The sequence below is a fragment of the Lycium barbarum genome, chromosome 10 (assembly GCF_019175385.1).
Source record: "Lycium barbarum isolate Lr01 chromosome 10, ASM1917538v2, whole genome shotgun sequence".
Lineage (NCBI taxonomy): Eukaryota > Viridiplantae > Streptophyta > Magnoliopsida > Solanales > Solanaceae > Lycium > Lycium barbarum.
The window spans coordinates 57,861,651-57,888,394 of record NC_083346.1 but is presented as its reverse complement, the minus strand read 5'-3'; the positions used below and the strand labels follow the sequence as shown (position 1 = coordinate 57,888,394).

The 26,744-nt window shown below is 35.5% G+C and overlaps 1 protein-coding gene across 1 annotated transcript; it reads right to left on the bottom strand.

The window, feature by feature from the left end:
* Window positions 1-7,902: 7,902 nt before the first annotated feature.
* Window positions 7,903-21,000, bottom strand: LOC132614037 (protein disulfide isomerase-like 1-4). Its single transcript, XM_060328382.1, has 13 exons — window positions 20,584-21,000; window positions 20,114-20,292; window positions 18,841-18,970; window positions 18,019-18,184; window positions 17,821-17,939; window positions 17,655-17,735; window positions 17,287-17,373; window positions 17,122-17,196; window positions 16,445-16,513; window positions 16,279-16,359; window positions 16,013-16,147; window positions 8,423-8,479; window positions 7,903-8,312 (listed from the first exon to the last, which is right to left on the bottom strand). The coding sequence occupies exons 1-13, from the start codon at window positions 20,929-20,931 to the stop codon at window positions 8,178-8,180; spliced, it is 1,662 nt and encodes a 553-aa protein (XP_060184365.1). The 5' UTR covers window positions 20,932-21,000; the 3' UTR covers window positions 7,903-8,177.
* Between the last annotated feature and the right edge of the window lie 5,744 nt (window positions 21,001-26,744).

The window sequence follows — 26,744 nt, the reverse complement described above, 5'->3', positions numbered from 1 at the left end:
TTCATGATTATCTATGAACTTATGAATTTTCGTAATGACATTCTCATTGATAAATTGAGACATCGAAATCATTTGTAAAGAAGTTATACGTTTTCAAAACATTGATTGGAATGACTTATTCTTTCGATATGGCATAATGAACTTTATTGTTATTGATGGTGTGACTACGTTGAGACAAATTGTGAATCGGCTTCTATGCCATGGACTTTGTTGTTGTGCTTGCCTTGCTATTCGGGAGGAAGAGTAGCAACTATAGATCCTAGTGTATTAATGCCTAGCCATTCGGGAGGAAGAGTGGCCACCGCTGGGTTCGCTACCCGGGTGTGATTTATGCCTAGCCATTCGGGAGGAAGAGTGGCCACCGCTGGGTTCGCTACCCGGGTGTGATTTATGCCTAGCCATTCGGGAGGAAGAGTGGCCACCGCTGGGTTCGCTACCCGGGGTGTGATTTATGCCTAGCTATTCGAGAGGAAGGATAGCCACCACGTACTACATAGTCCGGTGTGATTTATGCCTAGCTATTCGGGAGGAAGGATAGCCACCAAGAATTGTATGTTCCGGTGTGGTCGCTATGCGCGGTATGCTTGATTCTTGGGCCTGTATTGGCAGGTGTGGCATTCTTATTCTCTTATAAAATTGTTGATGACTATCTTAATTCATTTAAATGGCATATTTGAAGGTGTAACTTGACAAGAGGCTTTATAATTGGTTTTGATACTTATTATTGAGATACATAAACTGAATAACTATTCTTACATTGGGTTCACATCATTTTCAGGACTAATTTCTTTATGTATTATGTACTTTATTTTCTTATTACTATTGTCCCCGAAGCACTCACTAAGTACGAAGTACTCAGGCATACCATTGTTGTTTTTGATGGTATGTTAGGTAATGGAAAAGAGCAGGTTCTTGATACTTCAGGCGTTTAGGAAGGACTTGCTATTGCTGCAGATTTGGCGAGCCCACATATTCATTCGTGGGACACTCTATTTATTTAATTCCCATTATTTATTCTAGTTTCCGGGCTGCGTCCCGATGGGTTAGACATTTATTCCTTATTCTTAGAAGCTCCTTAGTATACATTCGAATGTGGGTGGAAGAAGAGTTGTCGTTTAATTCTTTCGGGCACACTATCATGTTTTAGGTGAATTATTTAAATTATAAAGACTTCCGCTGATTTAATTAATATATTCATGATTTGTTACATTTATTTTATAAACTGTTGGAGGCGAATGTTGAACCTGGCGGGTTCAAGTATTATTATCGTGTTGTTTAGGTTCTTCCGATGTTGTTCATGACGTCGGATGCCGGTCACGTCTAGGGTGGGTTTTGGGGCATGACAGTACATCAATAGCACTCTAGTAGCCAAGAACGGTTGTCCCAAAACCAAGGGAACCTTCTCATTCTTTGTAAAGTCTAGCACAATGAAGTCCACAAGGAGTATAAACTTCCCTATCTGCACCAAGATATCCTCAATGAGCCTTTCAGGATAAGCCATCAAGTTGTCTACAAGTTGCAACATGATCGTGGTTGGCTCTGGAGCTCCCAACCCGAGCTTTTAGAACACAGACAAGGGCATAAGACTAATGCTCACCCCTGGATCACAAAGAGCATTCCAAACATCAGCTCCTGGGTCCTTAAGCTTTTGTGGAAGATTATTTTGGACCCTAGATGTGCACTCCTCGGTGTGTGCAATTGTTTCAAAATGAGTCTACTTCTTTTATTGGTAATGACATCTTTTATGAATTTTCATATATTGGGACTTCTTTCAATACATCAAGCAAATGGATGTTGATGTGCACCCCTTTCATCATCTCTACAAACATTACATAGTTCGTGGCATTATCCTTGATACGAAGCAACCTCTTTGGGAATGTTGGAGTGGTCTCGGCCTATTATCGCAATTTATCACCACACTTCATGGTGTATATTCAGGTACATCTTCAACTACGAACCTTGGCTGACCCCCTCGATCTATGTACCACTTCTCAAAGTGGTAGCATTAATAACACCTTTAGGATCAGGCTCCACATCTCGGGTCAATTCACCCTTCTGCCTCATTTACTAGGCCCCAACTAACTGACGCATTTGGATCTGCAGCTTTTGAATGGCTTTAGCTTATGACTGACTTTGCTCCGTGAGTTTCTCAAACATATCAAGATGCTCTTTTCGGCCTATGGCGGTGGTGGTGGCTGGTGATAGTTACCTTGAGGCTCGTTTCCTCCCTAATTCACTTAGTTATCACCCCAACCGAAGTTAGGATGGTTTTATACAATTAGAATTGTACGTGTTACCGTACTACATATTTTGGTTCGAACAGATTGGTCAAATTGACCCATAACCTTGTAATTATAGATATATTATAGGGTTACAGGTCGATTTCACCAATCTATTTGAGCATCCACTTTAGTTGGCTATTCTGAGAATTAGGTTTACTAATCAGAGGCTTGATCTTACTCCAGACTCATGTCTGATACCCCGTCGCGTATTCAAACTAGTTAAACACCTATATGTCTATGGTATCACAAGAGGATGCATGTCACGACCCAACCGGAGGGCCATGACGGGCACCCGGTGCTAACCCACCCGGGCACCTCTTATCGTACTCTCACATTTACATCTAGGTGAGCCACATGACTTACTCATAATTTACATACATCAATAGTGCTAATCTCGTTAGGCAACAACACATTTATATCATCATCAATAAGCCCATATCCATATACACAAGCCGACGAGGCTATCAAAATGATATACAAAATATGCGCCTATAAGGCTGCAAGACATCTAACCACACAGAACTGTCTACGAGCCTCTAAGAAGAGTAGATAACATCATATAGGTGGGATAGGACCCCGCCATGCCCATATGTATGTACACAAAAGAATAGTACCCAAAAGTTGTAGCTCCGAATGAATTGGAGCTCCTCTATGCGGTCCCTTAAAAGAAATCTATGGATCAAACCTGTCTCCCTGTCCACCTACAGGCATGACGCAGCGTCCACAAACAAAAGGACGTCAGTACGAATAATGTACTGAGTATGTAAAGCATAATTAACATCATAATAAGAGCATAAGAAATAACGTAAGAAATAGCATAAGAGATAGCATAAGATGGGAGAATCAGGAGGTAATAGAACCATTTGTACCTCTATTGGCTATCATCATATTTGCTTACTTGTCTTTCATAGGGACCTTCCATTTCTAATGCTTACTCATGTACATACATACATATATATTCGTATTCGTATTCATATTCATACTCGTATCCATATCATACCCGACCATGAAGGTTCGGTGGCTCATCTACCCGGCCATGACAAGGCTCGGTGATTATACATACCTGGCCCTACCAAGGCTCGGTGTTATCCGTACCCAACTGCAGAGGTGCGTGCGCGATAGGTATATAATAGTCATACATACTTAAACTCGTAGACATAAAATTCCACAAGTATCATCAACATCATTGCCATCATCGTTTTCGTTACATCTATCCTTAGAGGATCAACTATCATATAAAGGAGATACTAGAATCGTGAAAGTATCGAGAATTATGAACTTTGGTAATCTTAGAGATTGAGTCTTTTGGAAGACATTGTGGAGCTCATGAAAGGATATATATAACAAAGGAACCATGCCTTAATGAAAGAAGGGTTAGCCTTACATACCTCTTGTCCTCTTAACTAATTAACGTTCATCGTCGAAGCTTAGACAATCTACATTTAGAAGGATTCATACCATGGTTAAGCCTTAATGACACTCTTAAATTCAAATTAGAATAATTCATGATCTAATGAAAATTGGGCAGCATTTCCCCTATTTCGTCAACTTCCACCATATTACAAAACAACTCCCAAACATCCATAGTACGCCCACAATATCATAATCAAGTAATCACATTCCATTAAGCCTTCAAAATTCATCCTCATGTTCGACTTATACCAACGACCTCACATCCACTTTAGCACATTTTCATACAATCCTTCTTTATCACCATTACTACCTTCCATAACAAGATTATATTCATATTATACCAAGAATCATGACTCAAGTTAGCTTATTACTCAAAAACATCATAAAAGTTACATTTAACCCTCATTTTCTACTTTTTTCTTCAACCCAAGTTCTTCAACAACTAAGCATTCATGATAAAATGAAATAAGCATAAAAACTAACCTTTTACCTCATGGAAAAGATCTTTGGAGCAGCTACCAACTTGTGTGAAAACCCTAGCTTTAATACTAAAGAATTCCTTATAGTCTACTAACCCTAGGAAGCCTTCTAACACATGAACACTTTGATTATTGCCTCTTGATCTTTGTTTTCTCTTGGATTGGAGTGGAATATGCTTGGAGAAGGGTTTAGAGCTCTTAAGACTTGTGGAAAATGAAAACTGAAATAAAAGAACAAGAGCCCTCTGTTTATACAAAAATAGAAAAATCAGCCCGATGGACTTATACAGACTACTTATACGGTCCGTAACGGTCCGTATAAGTGGACCGTATAACACCACCATGGAAAATTCCATTTCTGTAAAGGTCAAATTATACGGACCCCCCTTAGATGGACCGTATAAAGTTATACGAACCGTATAAGTGGTCGTATAACTCCCAGTTGTGTGAAACTTTCTCTCGTTGATTCGTTTGACTTCTAATCCTCGTGGAACCTTATTGGCACTTACATAATACTTCATCAACCATACAATAGGCCCTATAGCATCCCCTCAAGATATTCTAAATAACCATTAGCTCAATTATAGCAAAAACCTTTCCGAACACGACTTATATTTCACTTCCTTCAACAAACTAAATTTCACATATTCGTATGACTTCAAAATCTTATGGTATGCGCTTTAAGATATCTAATACTTCCCTTAGTATCATAAGAATTCCATTGTAGCCTTAAGCTCACATTAGCCTATCTACAAGGCAACAAATCAGAAATTTCTGAGGTGTAACAATGCAGTTCCATTTCCTATATTTTACTAAGAAAGGCAAATAGTATATGTCTGTCCTAGCCATTACTCTATGTCAGGAGCACCCCTGAATTTAGAACTTGTTCTATTTGATCCTATAACACAAACTAGCACCTCTCTGTCGATTCAGTCCTAATTCATTCATAGTATTCAATTTTTATCAGGAAATTAAATAATTAAGCTCAAAATAAAATAAGTAAACCAATTAAACCAATCAACATCAGTGATAATCAAAGATATGCTACAATGTTCATGGATAATCCAACAATTCTATAATAATAATAATAATAATAATAATAAACTAGTCACTCATACTCGTGGTGACAACACAATTTGTAATCATTCAACTGTAAAATTAGAAGAATGAAAAAAATAAAGGGTGCAAGTCTCCGCTTAACGGTACTCTAGCCCCCTCCTTGTGATGTTCTTCTCTCCAAAGTCTGAATCTTCTCTGAAAATGTGTTTAAGATGTATTTATAGTGTGAGGAATAGACCTTAGGCCAAAATATTTTGTCTCGTCCAAAAACAGACTCTGATTGGCAGAAAAATACACTGGTGTGCTCCACAATGTAGTACCCTAGATGGTGCAGCAAGCAAAAAGTTCAGAGAGTCAAAATCTGCAGATTTTTCTAATAATTGCATATGTGTGATGCATGGGGTACTAACCATGCATCTCAGTAAGCCATTTTCTGCGAGACGTCATTTTTTCAACTTCTTTTCATGCATACTTGACAATCGAGTCCTTAGCTCGATTCGAATACTTGAGAATGACTTCTAATTAGACTCAAAGTCATTTTTCTATCTTCTTTTGTAGGAAATCATTATCTTTTCATCAAATCACCTCCTACACACAAAACACGAATATTAATAATAAAGTGAACGAAATGAATTTAAACACAAGAAAAGAGCATCAAATATGAGGCAAATTGTATCTAAAAGTATGTAGTTCTAGACGCCGATCAGTATTGTGGAGGTATGGTAAGGATAAGTACCACATGTTAAAGATGAATAAGGTTCAGCTTGATGAGAACTTGACCTATTAGGATGAGTAGTTGGCTATTTTGGACAGGCAGGTACTGAAGCTGAGATCAAAAGAGATAACTCCGGTGAAAGAGCATTGGAGCACCACACCATCTGAGAGAGAAATCTACTTGGGAGACTGAGTGCAACACTCAGACCAGATATCAATGGATATTTGACAGCTTATGTACAATTCTAAACCCGTTCGAGGACAAATCTTTATTCAAGAAGGGGAGAATGTAACATCCCAACCTCTCGTTTTGAGTATTTAAATCTCGTTTCCTAATTTGAGACTTTTCATTTGTTCATATAATATTTTGGAACTCGTTGTAATGGTTTGGGTTAGGACTGAGGGGCTCGGATGAGTTTTTGACAAGAAATCACGTTTCAACATGTTGTAGTTTTTTTTTATGGTGTGTCGCAATTGTAATTGCGAACTTGCCATCGCAATTGTAAGGCTAGCCAGATTGTGGAAAAGTTGCAATTGCGGGCCAGTGGCCGCAATAGCAGGCTAGCCACCTCAATTTCGAAGGTGCCTGTAGTATAAAAGTGATGTCTTCGGGATTTTTTACATTTTAACACAATTTTGGACTAGCTAGGCTACTTTTCACAAATGCGGCCACACAAGAAAAAATAAAATCTGCAACATATTAAAATGTGATTTCTTGCCCAAAACACACCCGAGTCCTTCAGGTTCGGACCTGAACCATCCCATCCCTAAACACAATATGGACTACAAGAAGTCTCAAATCAAGAAACGGGACTCAAATACTCAAAATGGGGAACCGGGATGTTATAGATTATAAGGAAAGTTCTCTACGAGACTCATGAAGTTAGGCGGTGTTTAACTGTTTATGGCTGAAACAAACACAACAATAGAACAAAAATGGTCAAGAATTATATTATCTGGGTAATACACTAAAGATCGAAAGTTCAAGGATATCCCATTTATCGATTGATCGAGTATATTTGATATTTGTTCACTACCGAAAGTTGAAAGAAAAACTTACATATCCCTAGGCAATTGATTCTTAATAGCAAATCACACAGGTTTTTGCATGTTTTTTAAATATGTGGTCATTCCGCATTCATATGGAGAATTGTTGGGTTTTTGAGTTGTGAATGAAAAATGGAGGGACCTACAACGGAGGAAAGGGGAAAGAGAAGAATTTGTTAGGTTTATATAGTAAGGAACTTCTACACTAACTTAAAGAGTGGGGCACAAGGCAAGCCCTCGTGCTGTTGTCGTCGTCGCTTGGCTTGCTCGGCTTGGATTTAGATTCAGTTCGAATTCGAATTCCCTAAATGATCTGATTGATTGATTGAGGGACCAACAAAATTCTTTTTTATTTTATCTCATGCATGACTTTTTTGTCATAAAGGGCACCACCAGTTTTTCCCGAAAGACAACAAATTGGGTTGCACCTTTTCATCATAACACCTATTGGTCGCTATATATAGGCCTTCCTCAGAATTTGACATCAATCTTTTAATTTTGTCTGCCCTCTTGCTGCATTGTATGTTTTTTTTTAAAAAAAAAAAATAGCCTTTTTATTTGCTTCGATCTTGGCGTCCGAAATGTGCTAGTTGGAATTTAAAGTACCGCTTAAGCTCCGTTTAATTCAATACCTCGAGTACTATGAGGAGATTAAATTCCTTAATGACACGGTAAATTTTGTGAGCTCACAATTAATTACAATTCTGTTTATATTCATTATCTGTTTCAAACACAATGGTTAACATGCACTCAACCACAGTAAACTAATATAATTTGGGATAAACATCAAGTATACGCAAAACTATCATCAAAATCTGCAATATGCGATTCAAACTAGTGTAGAACTTGCTTCCATAAATAACACAACAAAATAACAGGAAGAAGGAAAAGAACAAAAGGCAGGTAAATTTGCAAATTGCAACAAGAACCTTGTTCGAAGAAACATCCCGTCCGTGTTCCAATACATAATAACATTATTTTCAGCCAACCAAAAAAGAAACCACAATATTAAACCATCAAAAGAGAGCCTTGGTGTCTCGTCCTTCTTTCTATTCTCTACCTACATTTTCAATGCTGATGCTGTTATCACGTTTCACTTCCACTCTTTAAAGCGCCCTAATCATATGCTTGGAGTTCTATTCTAAAGCCAAACTTTGACTAATTGGCTAGAACCTAGAAAATCTCACAGTTCATCCTTAGCATCAGACTCTGTAGTTTTCTGTGTTGAGGCCGGCTTTTGAATCTTGAACGGGGTAGATGCATGCTTCTTCAGGAATTTGTAGAAGGCAACCACTGTACGATCTGTGTCAACTGTAATCTGTAGAATGGGATGATCATTTAAAGATGCATCAGCTGTCGTTTCTGAGAAGCAAAACGGAAGGGAGCATAGCAATATAATTTTGGTAAAAAATTGCAAGTTACACTCACTGGATCAAAGCTCTTGTTGCCAGCTGGGAAGAACAGAAGTGTTGGGAATCCGTCAGCCTGCAATTAATCGATGAATCGTTAACCCAACGTCCGAACAAGCACAATTACGCCCTCCCTCCACCTCCTTAGAAATAAAAACAATTGGCCCTTTTTTCCTCCTAAGCTTCCCTACCTCTAAAACTGTGAAGGCAAAATAAAACAGCACACTGAAAATGAGTGTTTTCCTCATTCCTATCCTGCTTCAACATGTAAGTAGGTAACTACATTCTAGAAACTCTAACTTGTATTTTTCGCATATACAACATTTTAAAAAATCTGAGCATTCATGAGAAACAAAAAATTAAGGTGGCCTTCTCCTCCTACGCACTGTTTTGGACGTTGGAAGCACAATTAAAAATGAAGCAAGCACACAATTCTAGTGCAATGCACAAGCACAGTAACTTAAATTAGACAAAGAAGTTAACAGAAGAGAAAGCTTATAGTTTGTCACACAAGAAGATTTTCCCTTGGCTAATTAATTGTTAAAAATACAAGAGTGGAATCGTGATAGAATTTATAGCTGCACTCAAGAGTAGGTGGTAGTGACTGAGCCAAACTAGGTATCCGCCATCTAACATAACATAACTAGATAATTTAGAGCTTGCAGTTGCAGATATATCTAATGAAGTACTTGGGATCTTATTGAACTGTGCAACTCCTCATTAATAAAGGTTAAGATAAAAAAATAAAAAAAGACAAGCTTTTATTTAGTTATTTATATCTACGGTAAACTAACCTAGAAAGGGACATATTAAGAATTGTAAAAATTCCCTCTCTAAGCCGAAACCCTAAACCTAGCCGAAACCCTAATAACTTCCAACCTTTTCACGGCGACAATGGCCTCTCCGGCCACTGGACAGCCGCCTATTATGGCTGTCAGACTAACACAACAGTACCTACACAACCTACTCACCTCTTACCGAACCAAACTTATGCAACAGCCCTTAACCCCAATAATTCTACTACTACGTACAGCCCTACTTTACCCATGAAGACTATTACATATTTGCATGGAGAGCCCATGGTAGTATGGGATGAAGAGGAGATTGAGCAGATAATTATTAAGGAAAAACTACAATATGCTGTCGTGGGGAAATTCTCATATGGCTGGCCTAACGTGAAAGATTTGAGAACATTAATTCCAAAGCAATGTGGTTTGAAAGGAGAGTCTATTATCGGCTTGTTGAGCAATAGATATGTACTAATACGTGCTTTTCTTTAGAAGATTACGTGACCTTATTGTCCAAACCTGCATATTACATTATGCATAAGAACTGGTCCTATCCCATGCGTACTTTCAAATGAGATCCATGGTTTGATCCAGAGGAGAAAACGAAGATTGCAATTGCATGGATATCATTCCCATCACTACCTCCTAACTATTTTGTGAAAGAAGCAGTTTTTTCACTTGCCTCTGCTGTTGGAAAGCCCCTACAAGTTGATATGGCCACAGCCAATAAAACCAGGCCAAGTTGTGCGAGAGTGAAGGTAGAAGTAGACTTGCTTGGAGAATTCCCAAAGAGAATCAATATAAGAATGAAGAAGAAGACTACTGGGGAGATTGTGGATAAATGGATAAAGATCAATTATGATTATGTTCCTAAGTACTGCAAAAACTGCAAACTTCAAGGACATAATGAGCAAGATTGCTATGTCATTCATCCAGAATTGTATCCCAAGGATGAAGAACAAAGCTCAGACAAAGAACAGGAGGAAAACAGTAAGGCAGATCAAAGGAAGAATAAGGAGCAAAAGAATGCAAAAAATAGCAGGTCTGATATTAAGGAGTACAAAGGGACAAATGGTAACATAATGAAAGGGAAGGAAATAGCAGACAAGGTACAGCCTGCAGAGGGCAATGATGATGATGGATTCAAGGAGAAGAAAGGAAAACAAAGGAATAACAGGCACTTTCATAGAGGTAAATATGATGAAAATGCTTGGAAACCAAAGGAAAATCAAACTCTGCAAAATAATCAATATGCAGCATTGCAGAATACAGATGAGGATATAGTAGATGTGACTGATGTGCCAAAGATGTCTGATGCTCTAAATCAGATTGTTACAGTGCAGCAAATTGTAGACAATAATGAGAGGGTCAAGGAAAAGCAGATGGAAGAATCAAAGGAAAAACAGATAGATGAATTAAAAAGGGTGGAGAGGATATCAGCAAAGGAATGGATTGAGAAGAATTTTGGTAAACAACTCAATGATAAAGGGGAGATGTTATCTCAGCAGGCGTCTAAGGTGACCTCAGGTACATTTAGTCAAGAAAAGGAACATGATTCAGAAGAAACTAGTGACATCTTAATCAACAAAAATCTGGAGGAAGAAAACAGGTTAGGTGATGTGTTGCAGGAGGATGATGATCATGATGGAACTCCAAAATCAGAGGAGGAAGTGGAGGATAATCAAGGAAAAGAAGGACAAGAAGGTACAAGGCCACCAGAGAGTAATATTTCTGGCATCTTGCCTGTGGAACAAGTAGAGATTTCACAACATGGAAAGCAAGAGGAGATACAGGCCCAAGCTGATCTCAATAGCCAAGATGAGGAAGATTTAGCTCAGAACATTGAGGATATAGCAAAAGAGGCAGATTTATCCCCTAGAAGTGTGCAGAAATTGAAACAGGCAACAAATAAACAAAAACCTGTCAGAAGTACCAGTATTCCAGTGGCAGGAGTTTCAACAAGGAGGAGTAAGAACAAAACTAATAATTCTCAATGATAGACAAAGCTTTATTTTGGAATATTAGGTCAGTTAACACTCAGAAATCTTTTGAGAGGTTAATTGAACTAAAGAGGAGATTTCATTATTCTATCATAGGCCTAATGGAACCTTTTCAAGATCCTATTGCTATTGAAGAGTATAGAAGGAAGTTAGGCTTTCAAAATTGCAAGGTGAATTGTTCAGGAAAAATCTGGATTTTTTGGACAGATGAATGGCTTGGTGTAGTTATATCTGAATCAGAACAACAGGTTACTTTGCAACTAACTCACTCATCCTTGAATCAATCAGTGCTGGTGTCAGTAGTCTATGCTAAATGTGATAGACAGGAGAGGGAGGAGTTGTGGAAAGATATGGTAGACTTGGCAAATCAACAAGACCTTCCTTGGATAATAGGAGGGGATTTTAATGTCATAGTGTCTGATGAGGAGAAGCAAGGTGGCCTTCCAGTCTCATCCAATGAGACTTTGGATTTTTCTACCTGTATACAAAGTTGTGGTTTGATTGATGTAGGATTCACTGGAAGTAAATTCACATGGTGGAATGGGAGGACTGAAGAAGATTGCATATTCAAAAGGTTAGATAGAACACTGGTGAATCAGCAAGTGTTAGATATTATGCCATCCACAGCAGTGACTCATATGATTAGACATGGTTCTGATCATGCACCACTACATCTTGAGTGTAACAGCAATGCACATCCTGTTGTCAAATCTTTTAAGTTTCTTAACTTCTGGACAAAGCATCATACATTTATGGAGGTGGTAAGGGAGAATTGGACTGCTGATTTCGGTGGAAATCCATTCTATGTATTTCATCACAAGTTGAAGAAACTTAAAAGAGCACTGGTTCAATGGAGCAGGAGCACATATGGAAATATATTTCAGCAGATTGCCACTATTGAAGATACTATAAAGGTGAAGGAGTTGCAGTTTGAAAATAATGCTTCAAGGGAGAATAGAATGTTGTTACATCAAGCACAGGCTGAACTAACCAGATTTTTACACTTGGAGGAAGAGTATTGGAAGCAGAAAGCTGGTATGAAATGGTTCAATGATGGAGACAGAAATACAAAATTCTTCCATTCATATGTGAAGGGCAGGAGGAATAAACTAACTCTGAAAAGAATACAAGGTCCTTCTGGTACATGGTTGGAAAATGAAGTAGATATTGGTTCTGAGGCAATCAGGTTCTTTGAGTCACTGAAGAAAATTCAGGAGGGGATTATGCATTGTTGAAAAATATTCCTAAATTGATAACCGAAGAACAGCAAAAGAATATGGAAGAGTTGCCATCTGAAAGTGAAGTAAAGGAGGCTGTGTTTTCACTCAATGGGGACAGTGCTAGTGGGCCTGATGGATTCATAGGACAGTTTTATCAGAAGTGTTGGGAGGTTATCAAGCTGGATGTGATTCAAATGGTCAGAGCCTTCTTTTGTGGATATGAGATACCACAATTCATCACACATACTAATTTGGTTTTGTTACCAAAGAAGGAGGTGATTACTACTTTTAGTGATATGAGGCCTATCAGTCTCAGCTCTTTCTCCAATAAGATACTGTCAAAAATACTGCAGAATAGATTGGCAAAGGTTCTTCCTAATATTATTTCTCACAATCAGACAGGATTTGTGAAAGGAAGGAGCATTGCAGAAAACATATTACTGGCACAGGAGATCATCAGAGATATTAACTTGAGAGCTAAACATACTAATGTGGTGATCAAATTAGACATGGCAAAGGCATATGATAGACTCTCCTGGATTTTTTTGACTAAAGTATTGAGACAGTTTAGGTTTGGAGAGGTTCTCATTGATTTAGTATGGAGATTGCTTTCAAACAACTGGTATTCAGTATTAATCAATGGTCAAAGTCATGGTTTTTTTAGATCAAGTAGGGGGGTAAAGCAAGGTGATCCACTTTCTCCTACATTGTTCATTATAGCAGCAGAGGTCTTAACAAGGAGTCTGAATAAGTTACATGAGAAGCCAAGTTTCATAGGCTATGGAATGCCAAAATGGAGTCCTCAAATCAATCACCTATCATATGCTGATGACACAATATTATTCTGTTCTGGGGATGGATATTCTTTAAAGAAAATGATGAGGAGATTGAGGAATTATGAGAAGGCTTCAGGACAGCTGGTCAATACTGATAAAAGTTGTTACTATGTTCATCACAAGATCTCAGCCAGAGTTAATAGCAGGATTAAAAGACATACTAAGATGAGACATGGATCCTTTCCTTTCACATATTTAGGTTGTCCAGTGTTTTATGGAAGAAGGAGATTGATATATTATGAGGATTTGATCAAAAAAGTGATGAAAAGGATTCTGTCTTGGCAAAACAGATTGTTATCTTTTGGAGGTAGATATGTGTTGGTCAATTATGTGTTGCAAACCATGCCAGTATATTTACTATCAGCTATGAATCCTCCTTCTGGGGTGATAAAGCAACTGCACAAGATTTTTGCCAAATTCTTTTGGAGCAATACAGTAGGGGTGAAAAGCAAACATTGGGTGGCATGGGACAAATTATGTCTACCAAAAGATGAAGGAGGAATTGGTCTTAGATCACTAACTGATATATCTAATACTTAATTTGCTAAGTTGTGGTGGAATTTCAAATGTGGAAGAAGCTTATGGGGTAGCTACATATTGAACAACTACTGCAAGAAATGGCATCCTACTATGGCATTGGAGAGAGGAGGATCTCACACATGGAAGAAAATGGTAAATATAAGAGATGCAGTTGAGCCACAGATATTTTGGTATCTGAGAAATGGAACTTCAAGTTTCTGGTATGAGAATTAGACAAGGCTGGGGGCACTATATTATATCATTCCTGATGCTGCTAGAGAAGAAGAAATAGAGGTTAGACAGTTTGTGCAGAATGGGGAATGGAACATGGAACTATTAACAGTCACTCTAGATCAGGAATTGGCTCAGCATATCAAGGAAAATATCAAAGTACCAGTTGAAGAAGAAGATGATGAACCATGTTGGATGCTGGAAACAAATGGCAGATTCTCAGTTAAATCTGCATGGGAGTTTCTCAGACACAGAGAGAGCAAACAAACAAGTTATAAGTTCATGTGGGAGAAAGGGCTACCAATAAAAATAAGTTTTTTCATGTGGAGAGTGTGGAAAGGGAGAATCTCTACAGATGATATATTAAAAAAGATGATGATCAATATACCATCAAGATGTTGGTGCTGTGAGGAGCATCAGGAGGAAACTGTGGGCCATTTATTTCTAACATCTTCCATAGCTGTCAAGTTATGGAAGTTCTTTGCTTTTTGTGCAGGTATCCCCACAGATGGAGTTGGTCTACATCAAATGATCATGGCATGGTGGTCTGCTGAGATAAAGCCAAAATTGCAACCTATGTATAGAGCAATGCCTGCAGTGATCATGTGGATATTATAGAAGAGAAGAAACTCCATTAAACATGGAGGATCAGTGTCCTACAGACTGAAACAACAAGTACAGCACATACTACATCAACTGACAAGGAAGAGATTCCCATGGTTGCAGAATGTATCTGGTGATTGGGAAACTATGCATCACCACCTTAGTAGATATAAACCAAAAGTTTATTATGCTAAAGTGGTTTGGAGAATGCCACTTTCAGGGAGATTAAAATGCAATACAGATGGGGCAAGTAGAGGCAATCCTGGCCTCAGTTCATATGGATTCTGCAACAGAGATAGTAATGGGGATTTGGTCTATGCTGAAGCACAACAAATGGGAATAGCAACAAACATGGAAGCTGAAACTGAGGCTATAAAACAGGCATTGAAGTTCTGTAAAGAACACAACTTTCAACAGGTTCAATTGGAGACTGATTCACTTGTCCTCCTAAACATCTTACAAGATACATGGATCACTCCATGGGAACTGAGGAATCAGATTGAACAGATCAAACAGAATATGAGAGCAATGCAGGTACAGATTAATCATATCTTCAGAGAAGGCAACAGTTTGGCAGACTTTCTAGCAAATCAGGCTTTGGATCATGCAGGGATTAAAGTACATGACTTTATACTCATTCCATCAGAAGGAAGAAGAATTCTCAATATGGACAAATTACAATTGCCTCAGCTGAGGATTAGAACAAGGAGGATTCTGCAGCTTGATCATCAACAATGATGCTACATATATGGATAATCATATGGTGTGTGCACAGACATGGGCTATCATCAAAGCTGACTCAACATGATCACAGAGGACATACTAGTTTAGGCATACAGGATAGAACTAGAGAACAGTCTCTTAGTTTTTTAATTTTAGCTAGTTCATATTATAGACATGCTGTAATAGACTGCTTTTTTACATTATTCATTTATCAATAAAAAGTTCTAACAGGCCAAGCCTGGTAGAACACAATTTATAAAAAAAAAAAAGTTATTTATATCTACAATCTCTCACGTGGGGGACCAAACAAGAGGGTCTGATTCTTATCCATGGACCAAGAACGTAAAAAAGTTTTTTTAGCAAGGCATGCCAATGAGCCTTAAACACATGACCTCTATATGCTTTGATACCATATTTAATAATATGACCATCTATTTTAAAAGTTTAAGCAGTTTGGCGAGATACTTGTATTTACTTACGTCTTCAACAAAAAAATCTTTAGCTTTTCAAGACATTTCCTTTCTTATAGATAAATGTTGGTATACACACAAAATAATGCAGTATAACTTAAAGTATCTCGCAAACATATCTAATGAACAAAAGAAACTAGGATATAGAATCTAACATATCCCTTGCTGGACATAAGAGTACGCAACCGTAGTCAAAAAGATGAAGTGAAAAAAATGTACCTTTGCTCGGGGGTGCTCATTTGTTGTACCATCCATCTTGGCAATAACAAGAGAGTCAACACCTCTTAAATGCTTGCCAAGCTTGTTGTATATGGGTTCTAGTGATTGACAATGCCCACACCAAGGAGCATATATCTGTTTTGAATCACAAATAAAAATCACCAATTAGACATCCAGAACAACCTCTAAAAATTTGGATGTTGTTCATCCAATATTTTGCATCATTGATTAATACACGCATTCATTTAGAACAAGATAACTAGTACCTCAAGAAGAACATCTTTTGATTCATCCAAAACAATTTCGTCAAAGTTATTGCCAACCACAATTTTGACATCCCCCTCATTCTGCATATGATCAAAGGGTATAAGAAAACAAAATTTAATCTGAAGCTTAATGTTGGCAAGTAATGGGACGATCCAAAAGACTTACTGTCTCAGGGATTGGATCAGATTTATAAAAGGGCTTTAAATTGTCTTCCAAAAATTTCTCCCCGAATGACTGCAAAAAATGAAAACAATTAAATATACTTGATGAGACAGAAAGTCAAAGATTAGTTGACCCTTGCTAATATAATGCGAATAGGTATCCACAATTAGAGATGTAGGACTATGAGTCAAAGTCCTAATCTCGGATTCTAAAATGCGGCAAGATCTCATTTGCTAAACCCAAAACTCCCAAACTGAACTCCATTGTGCCCCACCCATTAATGCCAAGATTTACCATTCACCCACTAAGATCTCATTGGCTTAAAAATAAAAAATTATTCTTTCAAGGATATTGGCGAACTCATCGAGGCTAACATCATAAAATCAAATTTTCAATTTGATGAATCGTTTTACTCTATGTAATTTTTTGAAGGAAAGGCCTATTGCTCTAATCTTCCAATTTATACAATCTATTTTCTCCCCTCCAAATCCCCACCATTTAATGTTTTCACGTTATTTTTGATAAGTTCGCTATTTACGGTTTTATTTTAAAAGAAAACCTTATATACAAAAGGATTCATATACACATTTGGTGTAATTTAACACAAAGGAAGTAACATCCAGACTTCGTGACACATGGTTTATCCAAAAGTTTGGTTCTAAAGTTAGCAGTCAACAAACCTTGATAGCATCCAAGGTTATTTCACCTTCCAGTATAAACTTCCTCGAATCCTCATTTCCTGTATATGCGAGAACCTGCACCAAATCTCAAGTTGGATGCTAGGAAGTTTGTGGAAGTTCGAAAACAGAATATCCGCAAAGATCAGTAAAGTACAAATATCTTACTCTTGGGGCATCACCGCTAACACCAAAGTACTCTGAAACTGGTTTTCCAACATCTTCGTTGTCGATTTCAACAAACACGCAGATAAGCTACAAGGAAAGGTTTAAGAAAAACACAAAAGAGTTCGAGTCAGAGGATTGGCAAAATCACACAATGCAGAAAGCAAAACCTATGCTTCATAAAGAGACTGCTGCGCTAAATAAAGGCTTTTCTTTCTTCTCAGCATGCTCCCAAAGAAGTATCAGATGTCAAAACAGGTGACACACACCCCTTCTCCCTAGAAAATCCCTTCTTCTCCTTCCTTGTATGCATGAGGCATTCATTAACGCCCATAATACTGTATATCTGAAAGCAGAGGTAAGATTATCACCTTTCCTTTGAAAGCTTTCACAGCTTCTTGAAATATTGGCAGAAACTTGTCTGAATCTTTCGAAGTGGCAAAAAGTATCAACTGTGAACAAGAAAGAGAACATGTAAAACAAAAGAAAGAAAAATACACCCAAGATCAGCATGCTGTTGTTTGCTCAATTGATCACCTGCTTCTTAATGGGATTTTCAAATATCTCTGAGGCACTTTCCCGTGTAAAATTGGTGACAAGAGGAAGTTTGTTCTCAAAAACAAACTCAGCTATTGCTGACTTGGTGAACTCACCACCTGTAAGAAAGCATGACATTGGTAAATACTTGTCTAATGAAATGGTTAATGCATATATAATTGCATTAACCAAACTAACCAAAGTGGTTGATATTCTCGGCTTCCTTCTTAATTATGACAAGAGCTGGACGTTTGGCTTGAGAATCAATATGGAAGAGTTTTGCCACATCTGGACTGGCAGTCTGATAGAAGTTGACATCATCTTCTAGTGCAGCAGCGCCAGCAAGCTCTTCACTTATATCACCCTGCAAAAATGTAAAATGATTTTAAGCAAAATTATAATGCTACACATTCTGGAAAAACAGAACTCAACAGCCATATTCTTCTCTCTCGCTATGTTATTCCCCATCAAATAATATAAAGAAAGTGATAACCATATTCTTCACTCGCATTATCACAGTATCACTCATATAATTGCAACTGGCATCCCAACTTTGTATATCACCGTATTACATGCCAAAAGTCACTAAATTTGGCTTCCATATATATTCTTTTTACTCGATGGGATATATCTTCTTTTTGTCCTTTTAGCCTTGTTTTGAATTCCCAACAAAACAAATTTAAGAAAGTCATATCCACCTTCATTACCGGTGGTACATCTAATAGAAAGAATATATAGCAGTTGACTGATAAGATATCAGAAAATTACTCCAATAAAACCTAAAGTCGGGAAATTCAATCAATTCTGCAGTTAGTTAGCAAGCTAGAGCTACTTCTCTCGCCATCTATAAGAAACTGATGATTCATAGTAACATAATTTTGTTCCATTGACAAAAGCTAAAGCCACTTTAGCTTGAGCGAAGAGAAGTAATACTAATTAATCACCCTAATCCGAATTGAATTCAAGTCCAATGATAGCCAATTATGAAAAGAAAACAGTTAGCCTGGATAGAGGACTTACCACCAAATCATTCAAATAACCCAACACTACTTTCTTCTCATCTTTCAATATACGTTCTGCCTCCTCTACAGTCGTTATATTGGATAGAACAGGCCCGGTCTTCTTTTTTATCCATGAAACAATAGCATCCCTGCAATGAAAAACAAATGAAAATCCACTTTGGACTATAACAAAGTAAAATGGCTATGAAGATAGGAATACTCATTGTACAAGAAGGAAAGAGGTTAACTTTTATATGTTTTAAACATCATTTACACAATCAGGTGGCTTAAAAGTAATTACAATTAACTGTTTGTATCAAACACAGCATTGCAACCAGGAAAATATGGTCAAAGATATGCTACATCTAGTTAAATTACATGTGCATTGTAAAATTAATTATAATGTTAGTGCATAAAAATTAAATCTGTGAGGAAATGAGTAAATTTTAATGCACGAGAAAATTCTCTTCAAGATTCTAAGAAAAACAGTGCTTTTAAAACGTGTTAAATGAGATTAATCAACATTTCCGACCATACAAAAATTTACAATAGGTTTCCAATTCCTTTAGAGGAGTTCAGGACCACCAGTCAAGAGCACATCAGCAATTCATTGCAGCACTTACCAATAATTCCTATGACTTTACAGGTGAAACTAGACATCATAAAAGTTTAAGATCCACTCTCACAAGAAATTACATTGCTAGAAACATTTTCAAAACTAAAAGGCACAAGGCAGCAGCAAGAGTACTATAATAGAGAAGAGGGAAATGTTAACTCAGGAAGCAAGATGAAAAATGAGAAATATCAAACACGCAAAGTTAAACTAAGCAGACGTTTGGCCATAGAATTTGGGATCCCAATTTCAAATCAGCGTTTGTTCATGAAATCTGCACAAAACTTCAACTTCTATTTCAAATCCAAGTTGTATTTTCAAATTCAAATTGGAAGGATTATATTAATTACTACTACAGATGACTTTTTGGACCAGTGGATCTTTGTAAAATTATGTGTATTTGAAAGTTGATAATAGCAAGCATTTATTTATAAAAGGAACATGAAGAAATGCAATTTATAAATGTGGCGCCTTAGGATATTGTAAGATAATACAAGATTGGGGAAGTTTTGATATCTAACACAAATTGTGGGTTTTATGTTTATGTGAAAAAATACAACATAAGAAATCCAAATTGCATGTCCAAACAAAATGTTAACTTCAAATCAATCTGATTTCAATCACTGAAATCATGTCCAAACGAACCCTAAGATAGAATCGAGTTAGAAAGAAAACTTACTTATTCCTTTCACCATTGTATGGCTTATGAACACCATCAATGAAGAAGAAAACGGTCGGATACCCTTGCACATCATACTTTTGTGCCACCTCAGCTTCCTCAGTAGCATCAACTTTAGCAAGCATCACATTCTCCTCTTTCAACTCAGTCGCCGCGGCAGCATACTCCGGTGCAAGTGCCTGACAGTAATAGGAGTGGCAAAATCAGCCCAAGAAAACGTGATTCACCCAACCCGCCCAAGTTTGGGTTGATTTTATATATATATATATATATATATATATATATATATATATATATACACTAAAGAAAGAAAACAGTTTTGTTAGGTACTAAAAACTTATCATCCATCTATAATTTATGTGAATCTATTACTATTTGTACTATGATGTGGTTCTTTGACTACGACTTCATTACACTTTTCCTAAATTGTTTGACTTAGGTATTAAGTGAGTTCATTTGACACCCCCTACCTGACAATGACCACACCACGGGGCGTAGAACTCAACCATAACATACTTATTCTTTGCTACAAAATCACTGAAATTCCCTTCTTTCAGTACAGCAACATCCTTCTCATCTACTGCTGGTGGCTCGTACGAGTTGTCGTCGTATCCGTGATCGGAAGACTCATCGTCCTCGAGATCTTGGTAGTTCTCGTAATCGTGCTCGTGCTGGTCGAAATCTGAATGAGTAGCAGAATGGTCTTCTTCTTCGAGAAAACTTAGATCTTCTTCTTCGCTATCTAAAGATAAAGCAGTTCTGAAGAAAATGAGATTGAGTAGAAAAATTGAGAGAATTACATATTTCTTCATAGCCATTTTGCTGAAGAATGTTTTTTGAAACTGAGAAAGAGAGAGAAGTACTAGCAAAGAGGGAAAGTCTTCAGTTGTATACTTATAATCGTCTTTCACAATTTATGTGTTACTTTATGCTTTAAATTTTGAGAGTTAAACATTTTAATTTTTGTTTAAAGTTAGATATAAAGTAATTAAATTTTTTAAAATAAATTTTATATATTTGATATATAAATTTTGATCGTAAATTTGGATATGAAATTTTTAAATTTTTTAAAATAAATTTTACATATTTGATATATAAATTTTGACCGTAAATTTGGATATGAAATTTTTAAATTTTTGAAAATAAATTTACATATTTGGAAATTATATAAATTTTAATTGTAAATAAGGATAAGAAATTTTTAATTTTTTTCAAAAAAAAAATTACATATTTGAAATTTACATAAACTTTGGCTGTAAATCCAGTTATGAAATTTTTAAGCTTTGTGAAATAAAATTTACATATTTGGAAAATACATAAACTTTGACCATAAATTCATATATGAAATATTTAAGTTTTCTAAAATGAAATTTACATTTTTGGAAAATACATAATTTTGACCGTAGATTTGGATAGAAATTTTTGAGTTTTTACAATAAAATTTACATATTTGGAAAGTACATTAGTTTTGACCGTGAATTCAGATATGAAATTTATAAGTTTTTAGAAATAAATTTTACATATTTAGAAAATACATAAATTTTGACCATAAATTCGGAAATGAAATTTTTAAGTTTTCTGAAACAAAATTTAAATATTTAGAAAATACATAAATTTTAACTGTAAATAGATATGAAAATTTTAAGTTCTTTAAATAAAATTTACATATTTGGAAACACATAAATTTTAACCGTAAATTCATATATTAAATTTTAAATTTTTTTAAAATAAAATTTACATATTTGGGTAAAACATAAATTTTGACCATAAATTCGGATATGAAATTTTAAGTTTTTTGAAATAAAGATAACATATTTGGAAAATACATAAAGTTTGACCGTAAATTCGGATATGAAATATTTAAGTTCTTTGATTCTTATAAAATTTACATATTTAGAAAAATACATAATTTGACCTTAAATTCGGATATAAATATATAAGTTTTGAGGTCACGGAACTCCCTAACTAAGAACATTTCGGATTTCCCAACACTTGATGCCCTAAATTTCCAATCACATTCTTCGGACACACACAAGCGTGTAGCTACAAATACACAGATCAACATAAATACATTAAGTAAAAAATACATCAGTCAATAAAAGGCATATAATATGATAGAACAGTTTAATGCATAGCACAATTTCTTATTAAATAAAATATTAAAATAAATTTACTTATACAATATAAATACATAACATTATACACACCATAAAACCTTTGATCATACCTTATTGTATTAGACCTCTCAGTACGAAAATTGAACCTATGTGAAATTGCATAATTTGCCATCACAACCTTTAATGTATTTTTGTCCTTGTAAACTTGATCAACAACAACCTCTTTTTGATTTTTGTCTTCGATAATTAGATTGGTATCTTTTTCAAATACATCAACATCCTTGCCATAACTTGAAGATGCCAAGTTTACACACCCGACTGTTTTCATAGAATCGAACTGACTTGTGTATCCAAGTTGCAAAACCTCTCCTTGAATACAACTTTCATCAGATACACAGTTGTCAAGGCTTTTATCATTAATAGTTATGCACAAAGGATACATTGCTAACTGTTTATTCTCTTTCTTCAAGTCCACGTAAATTCTGACCCCCATATCATTGTGTATTTCCATCGGCATATCACTACCCTCCACCATGTATTTGATGTATATTTCTGTTCTGGTCGTGTCTAACTTCAACTGAGTTGCAATTGTCTGTAACAAATCCATATACGTCGAATACTCTTTGAAAACAACAACATCGATTTTGAAATTCACATAACGGTTCTCATCATTCCAGGTACCACAGTGTGTAATCAACGAAGATATAGACGACATTTTCCAGCAACTGAATTCAATATGCTTGGTAAAATCCTGAAATACATTATCAAATAAAATACAGAATTATTATAGAAAACAACTAACAATGAAGAAAATCAACACATACAAAATATATACAAATTATGACACAAAGATTTTAATGTATGTGTATATTTGGACACGCAGTTCCTTGGTGCATCAAATACAATAACACATACATAAGGACAGCACACATACATACACGAAAATCTGAACAAATACACGCTCACAAAATATACAAACAAATATTCAGATCATCACTGATTCACAAAAAACATACACGAATTTGACTGTCTATGTATTTTTTATCACATTGATGAACTGACGGCACTACACATAGATATGAACAAATCACTGCCTAAAATATAAAAATATAACAATGGAGATAATAAAACATAAAATCGAAAATCAAATACTACAAAACGATCACTCACCAAAATGCGATTTTACGACGCAACAAATGGAATGCGCTCAACAAAAGCGGTACTTCAACTGTTTGTTTAGTGAATTTGAGTTGTAAAAGATTTTCTCCGAATTACCTTTTGTATATCAAAACCTCTGTTTTTTATGATTCCTCTGTTTTGAATGTTTTTAAAATTTGATTTTACGTTACTAAGAAGAATAAGGAGAGAGAGAGAAGGAGAAACGTGTGATTAATGGGAATCTAATTTGCTGGAAGAGATTGTAAAATATTTAATTTCACCTTCCATATTAAACGCATGATTAATGCCTAATATCCAGGGATTTGTTTTTACCATACACGTTCTATGCCACATATCCGTGTATTTGAAGACTTCTAAATACACCCAAATTAATATGTATTTTGCCATAATATTAGCTACGAGCTGTAATATTGGAATGGTAGTTACGGTTGTTTACATCCAATCTTAAAGTAGCTATTCCTGTAAGTTTACCAATTTAAAACCCGAGAAGGAACTCTGCATAGTCCTTGTATGAATTTTGATTCATTAACTCCTCTGGCATCTGTTTAACTGAAAAGTTGTATCTAGATTAGTCAGTGATATTGGAGTTGTTGTTGCTCCTGATCAAGTTACCTATTCCAAGTCCGGGGGGCAATGTAGTAAAAGTAAAAGTGGAAATTGATCTGTTGAAGCCCAGACTTCATCAAATTTGGCTTGGATTAATATAATATCTTATTTAGTTGTGTGGTATAATTTTTCTTCCTCTATAAATCTCCCGCTTTTTTTGGACCCAAATCATATTAAGCTAGTTAACATGTGTGCACTACAGATTAATAATCCACTCAAATTTAGTTCAATTCACCCGCTTGATATCCTTAATTCCTCTTAAAACTCACAAAAAGAAACATCTTCACCATCTTCCGGTTTTGTACTAATTAAGCTGCCTCTCAGATTCATTACCCAGCTTTAATTAATATAATTCGTCCAAATTCAACTTAAACTTATTTATTTGTCATCGCTCTACGTTCTTAACTTCTCATCCAACGTGTGGCACTATATATATCCTAGTTGAACTTTTGACGTAGTTAGTCACGATGTTTATGTGCAGCAACTAATTTAATGCACCCCTTTTATGCTTGAATTTTGATAGTAGAATTACCTATGATGAAATGCGAAGGTAAGAAAATTCCAAAAAGGAAAATATCATGAATTGAATTGGATAATTAATAATTTATCATGCATATCATTGTCAATTTGTCACCCTTAATATCTTAAGCAGCTTGACGCTTGAGTCTTGACTAATCAATTCCTATTTACTCTTTCCTTAATTTATTTGGAATATTCCTTTTCCGATTTGATCCTTGATGTGGAATTAGCAAATTTATGTTAATTAACTTTCATTACAATACAATGCCTCAACTTAGCAAATACACAAGATTGACTATAAAAACTTATATGCATTCATTATTTATTACGTTAATAGATGCATGGTATGTATTTAAGTGTTTATATATAAATTTGAATCGATAGAATTCTCATTTCATTAATAACATAACTTTAAAAAACCGATATGATTTTATATAAACACCGAATGTTAATAAATATTTAAGTTAAACCTTAAAACACAAAAAAAGTAACACATAAAAAAGTCAAAAATGATTTATCTTAAGTGAGTATACTAAATTTCTCCCGGCCTAGTATTAATAATTTTTCTTTTCTTTAGCATAACTTATACATTAATCAAACACTTATCATTTGTACAAGCCTTAGGAAGCCTATTGATAACTCAAACTAGGAAATTTTTAAACTAAGAAACTTAGTTAATTTATGAACAAAAATATTATCGTCTGGACAGTGCTTGAGATCCCAAGAGGGAGCTATTGGCTTGTTAAGGATTTGAGTCATAGTTGACAAGTATGACAATATTAATTAATTAATTTATTGATAACTCAAACTAGGAAATTTTTAAACTAAGAAACTTAATTAATTTATGGCAAATATATTATCGTCAGGACAATGCTTGAGATCCCAAGAGGGAGCTATTCGCTTATTAATAACCGTATTAATATTCTAAAAATAATAAAATATCCTTATATTCTTCATCTAGTGTCAATAGTTTACTTCCACTAGACCAATACACATTCCCGATCGCATCTCACTCACGCCAAAAAGTCAGAAGTCAACACTTTGAATTCACCACATCATGTTTCTTACGTGTCAAATTTTTATTAGCCTATTCTTTCACGTAATCTAATCATATCACGCCACGTGCAAATATCAAATGTGATCCCATCAGCGCAAAAATCTCCATGTAATAAAGCGGAATAATGACTTTAGGCACACTGTACAACTTAAATTGCGTGGAAAGATCAGAATTTGTCCTGCCAATGTCACTTTTTCGTCATTATTTATGTGACATTTTTTTAAATTTTGAGATTCAATCTTTTCATATTAAATATTTTGAATTATCAATTATTATAAAGTTAAATCTGGCTATACACTATTCTCCCCAGATCCACTTGTGAGATTATACTGGGTAGGTTGTTGTTGTTATAATATTTTTATTTATTTTCTAAATATGTAAATTTTATTCTGGAAAACTTAAAATTTCATATCTGAATTTACATTCAAAATTTATGTATTTTCCGAATTTAAGGTCAAATTATATCCGAATTTAAGGTCAAATTATGTATTTTTCTAAATATGTAATTTGACCTTAAATTCGGGCAGCTTATACATATATGCATACATGATATGATGATGATTATGGAGTAAGCCAGCATGCATTATTTCTTTTATAATTGATAGTCAGTTACAGGTTGCTCCTCATTTGATGCTTTCTTATTTCATTGATGTATTATTATCGATTATGCCTCTCATACTCAATACAATGTTCGTACTGACGTCCGTTTTCTTTGGACGCTGTGTTCATGCCCACAGGTAGACAGGGAGGTGATCTTGATCCAGACTCGTAGTAGCTAGTAGCTGATTTGAGAGCACTCCATTATCCCGGAGGTGCCTTTGATCATTCTTTTGTGTATGTATGTATATTTTGGGCACGATGGGGTCCTGTCCCATCCCTATGTCTAGCACTCTAGTAGAGGCTCGTAGATATGCAGGTGTGGGTTATATGGTCTCACGAAGTTGCTATTGTACATATATATATATATATATATATATATATATATATATATATATATTATCATTTTGATAGCCGAAAGGCTTATGTATATAAAAGTATTTATGTTTCCAAATGAAAAATGATTTTTCTTATGATTTGAGTATGAATTTGATAAAAGAACGTTTAATGAGTATGATGAGTAGTAGAACGAGTGGTGCTCGGTGGTTAGCCCCGG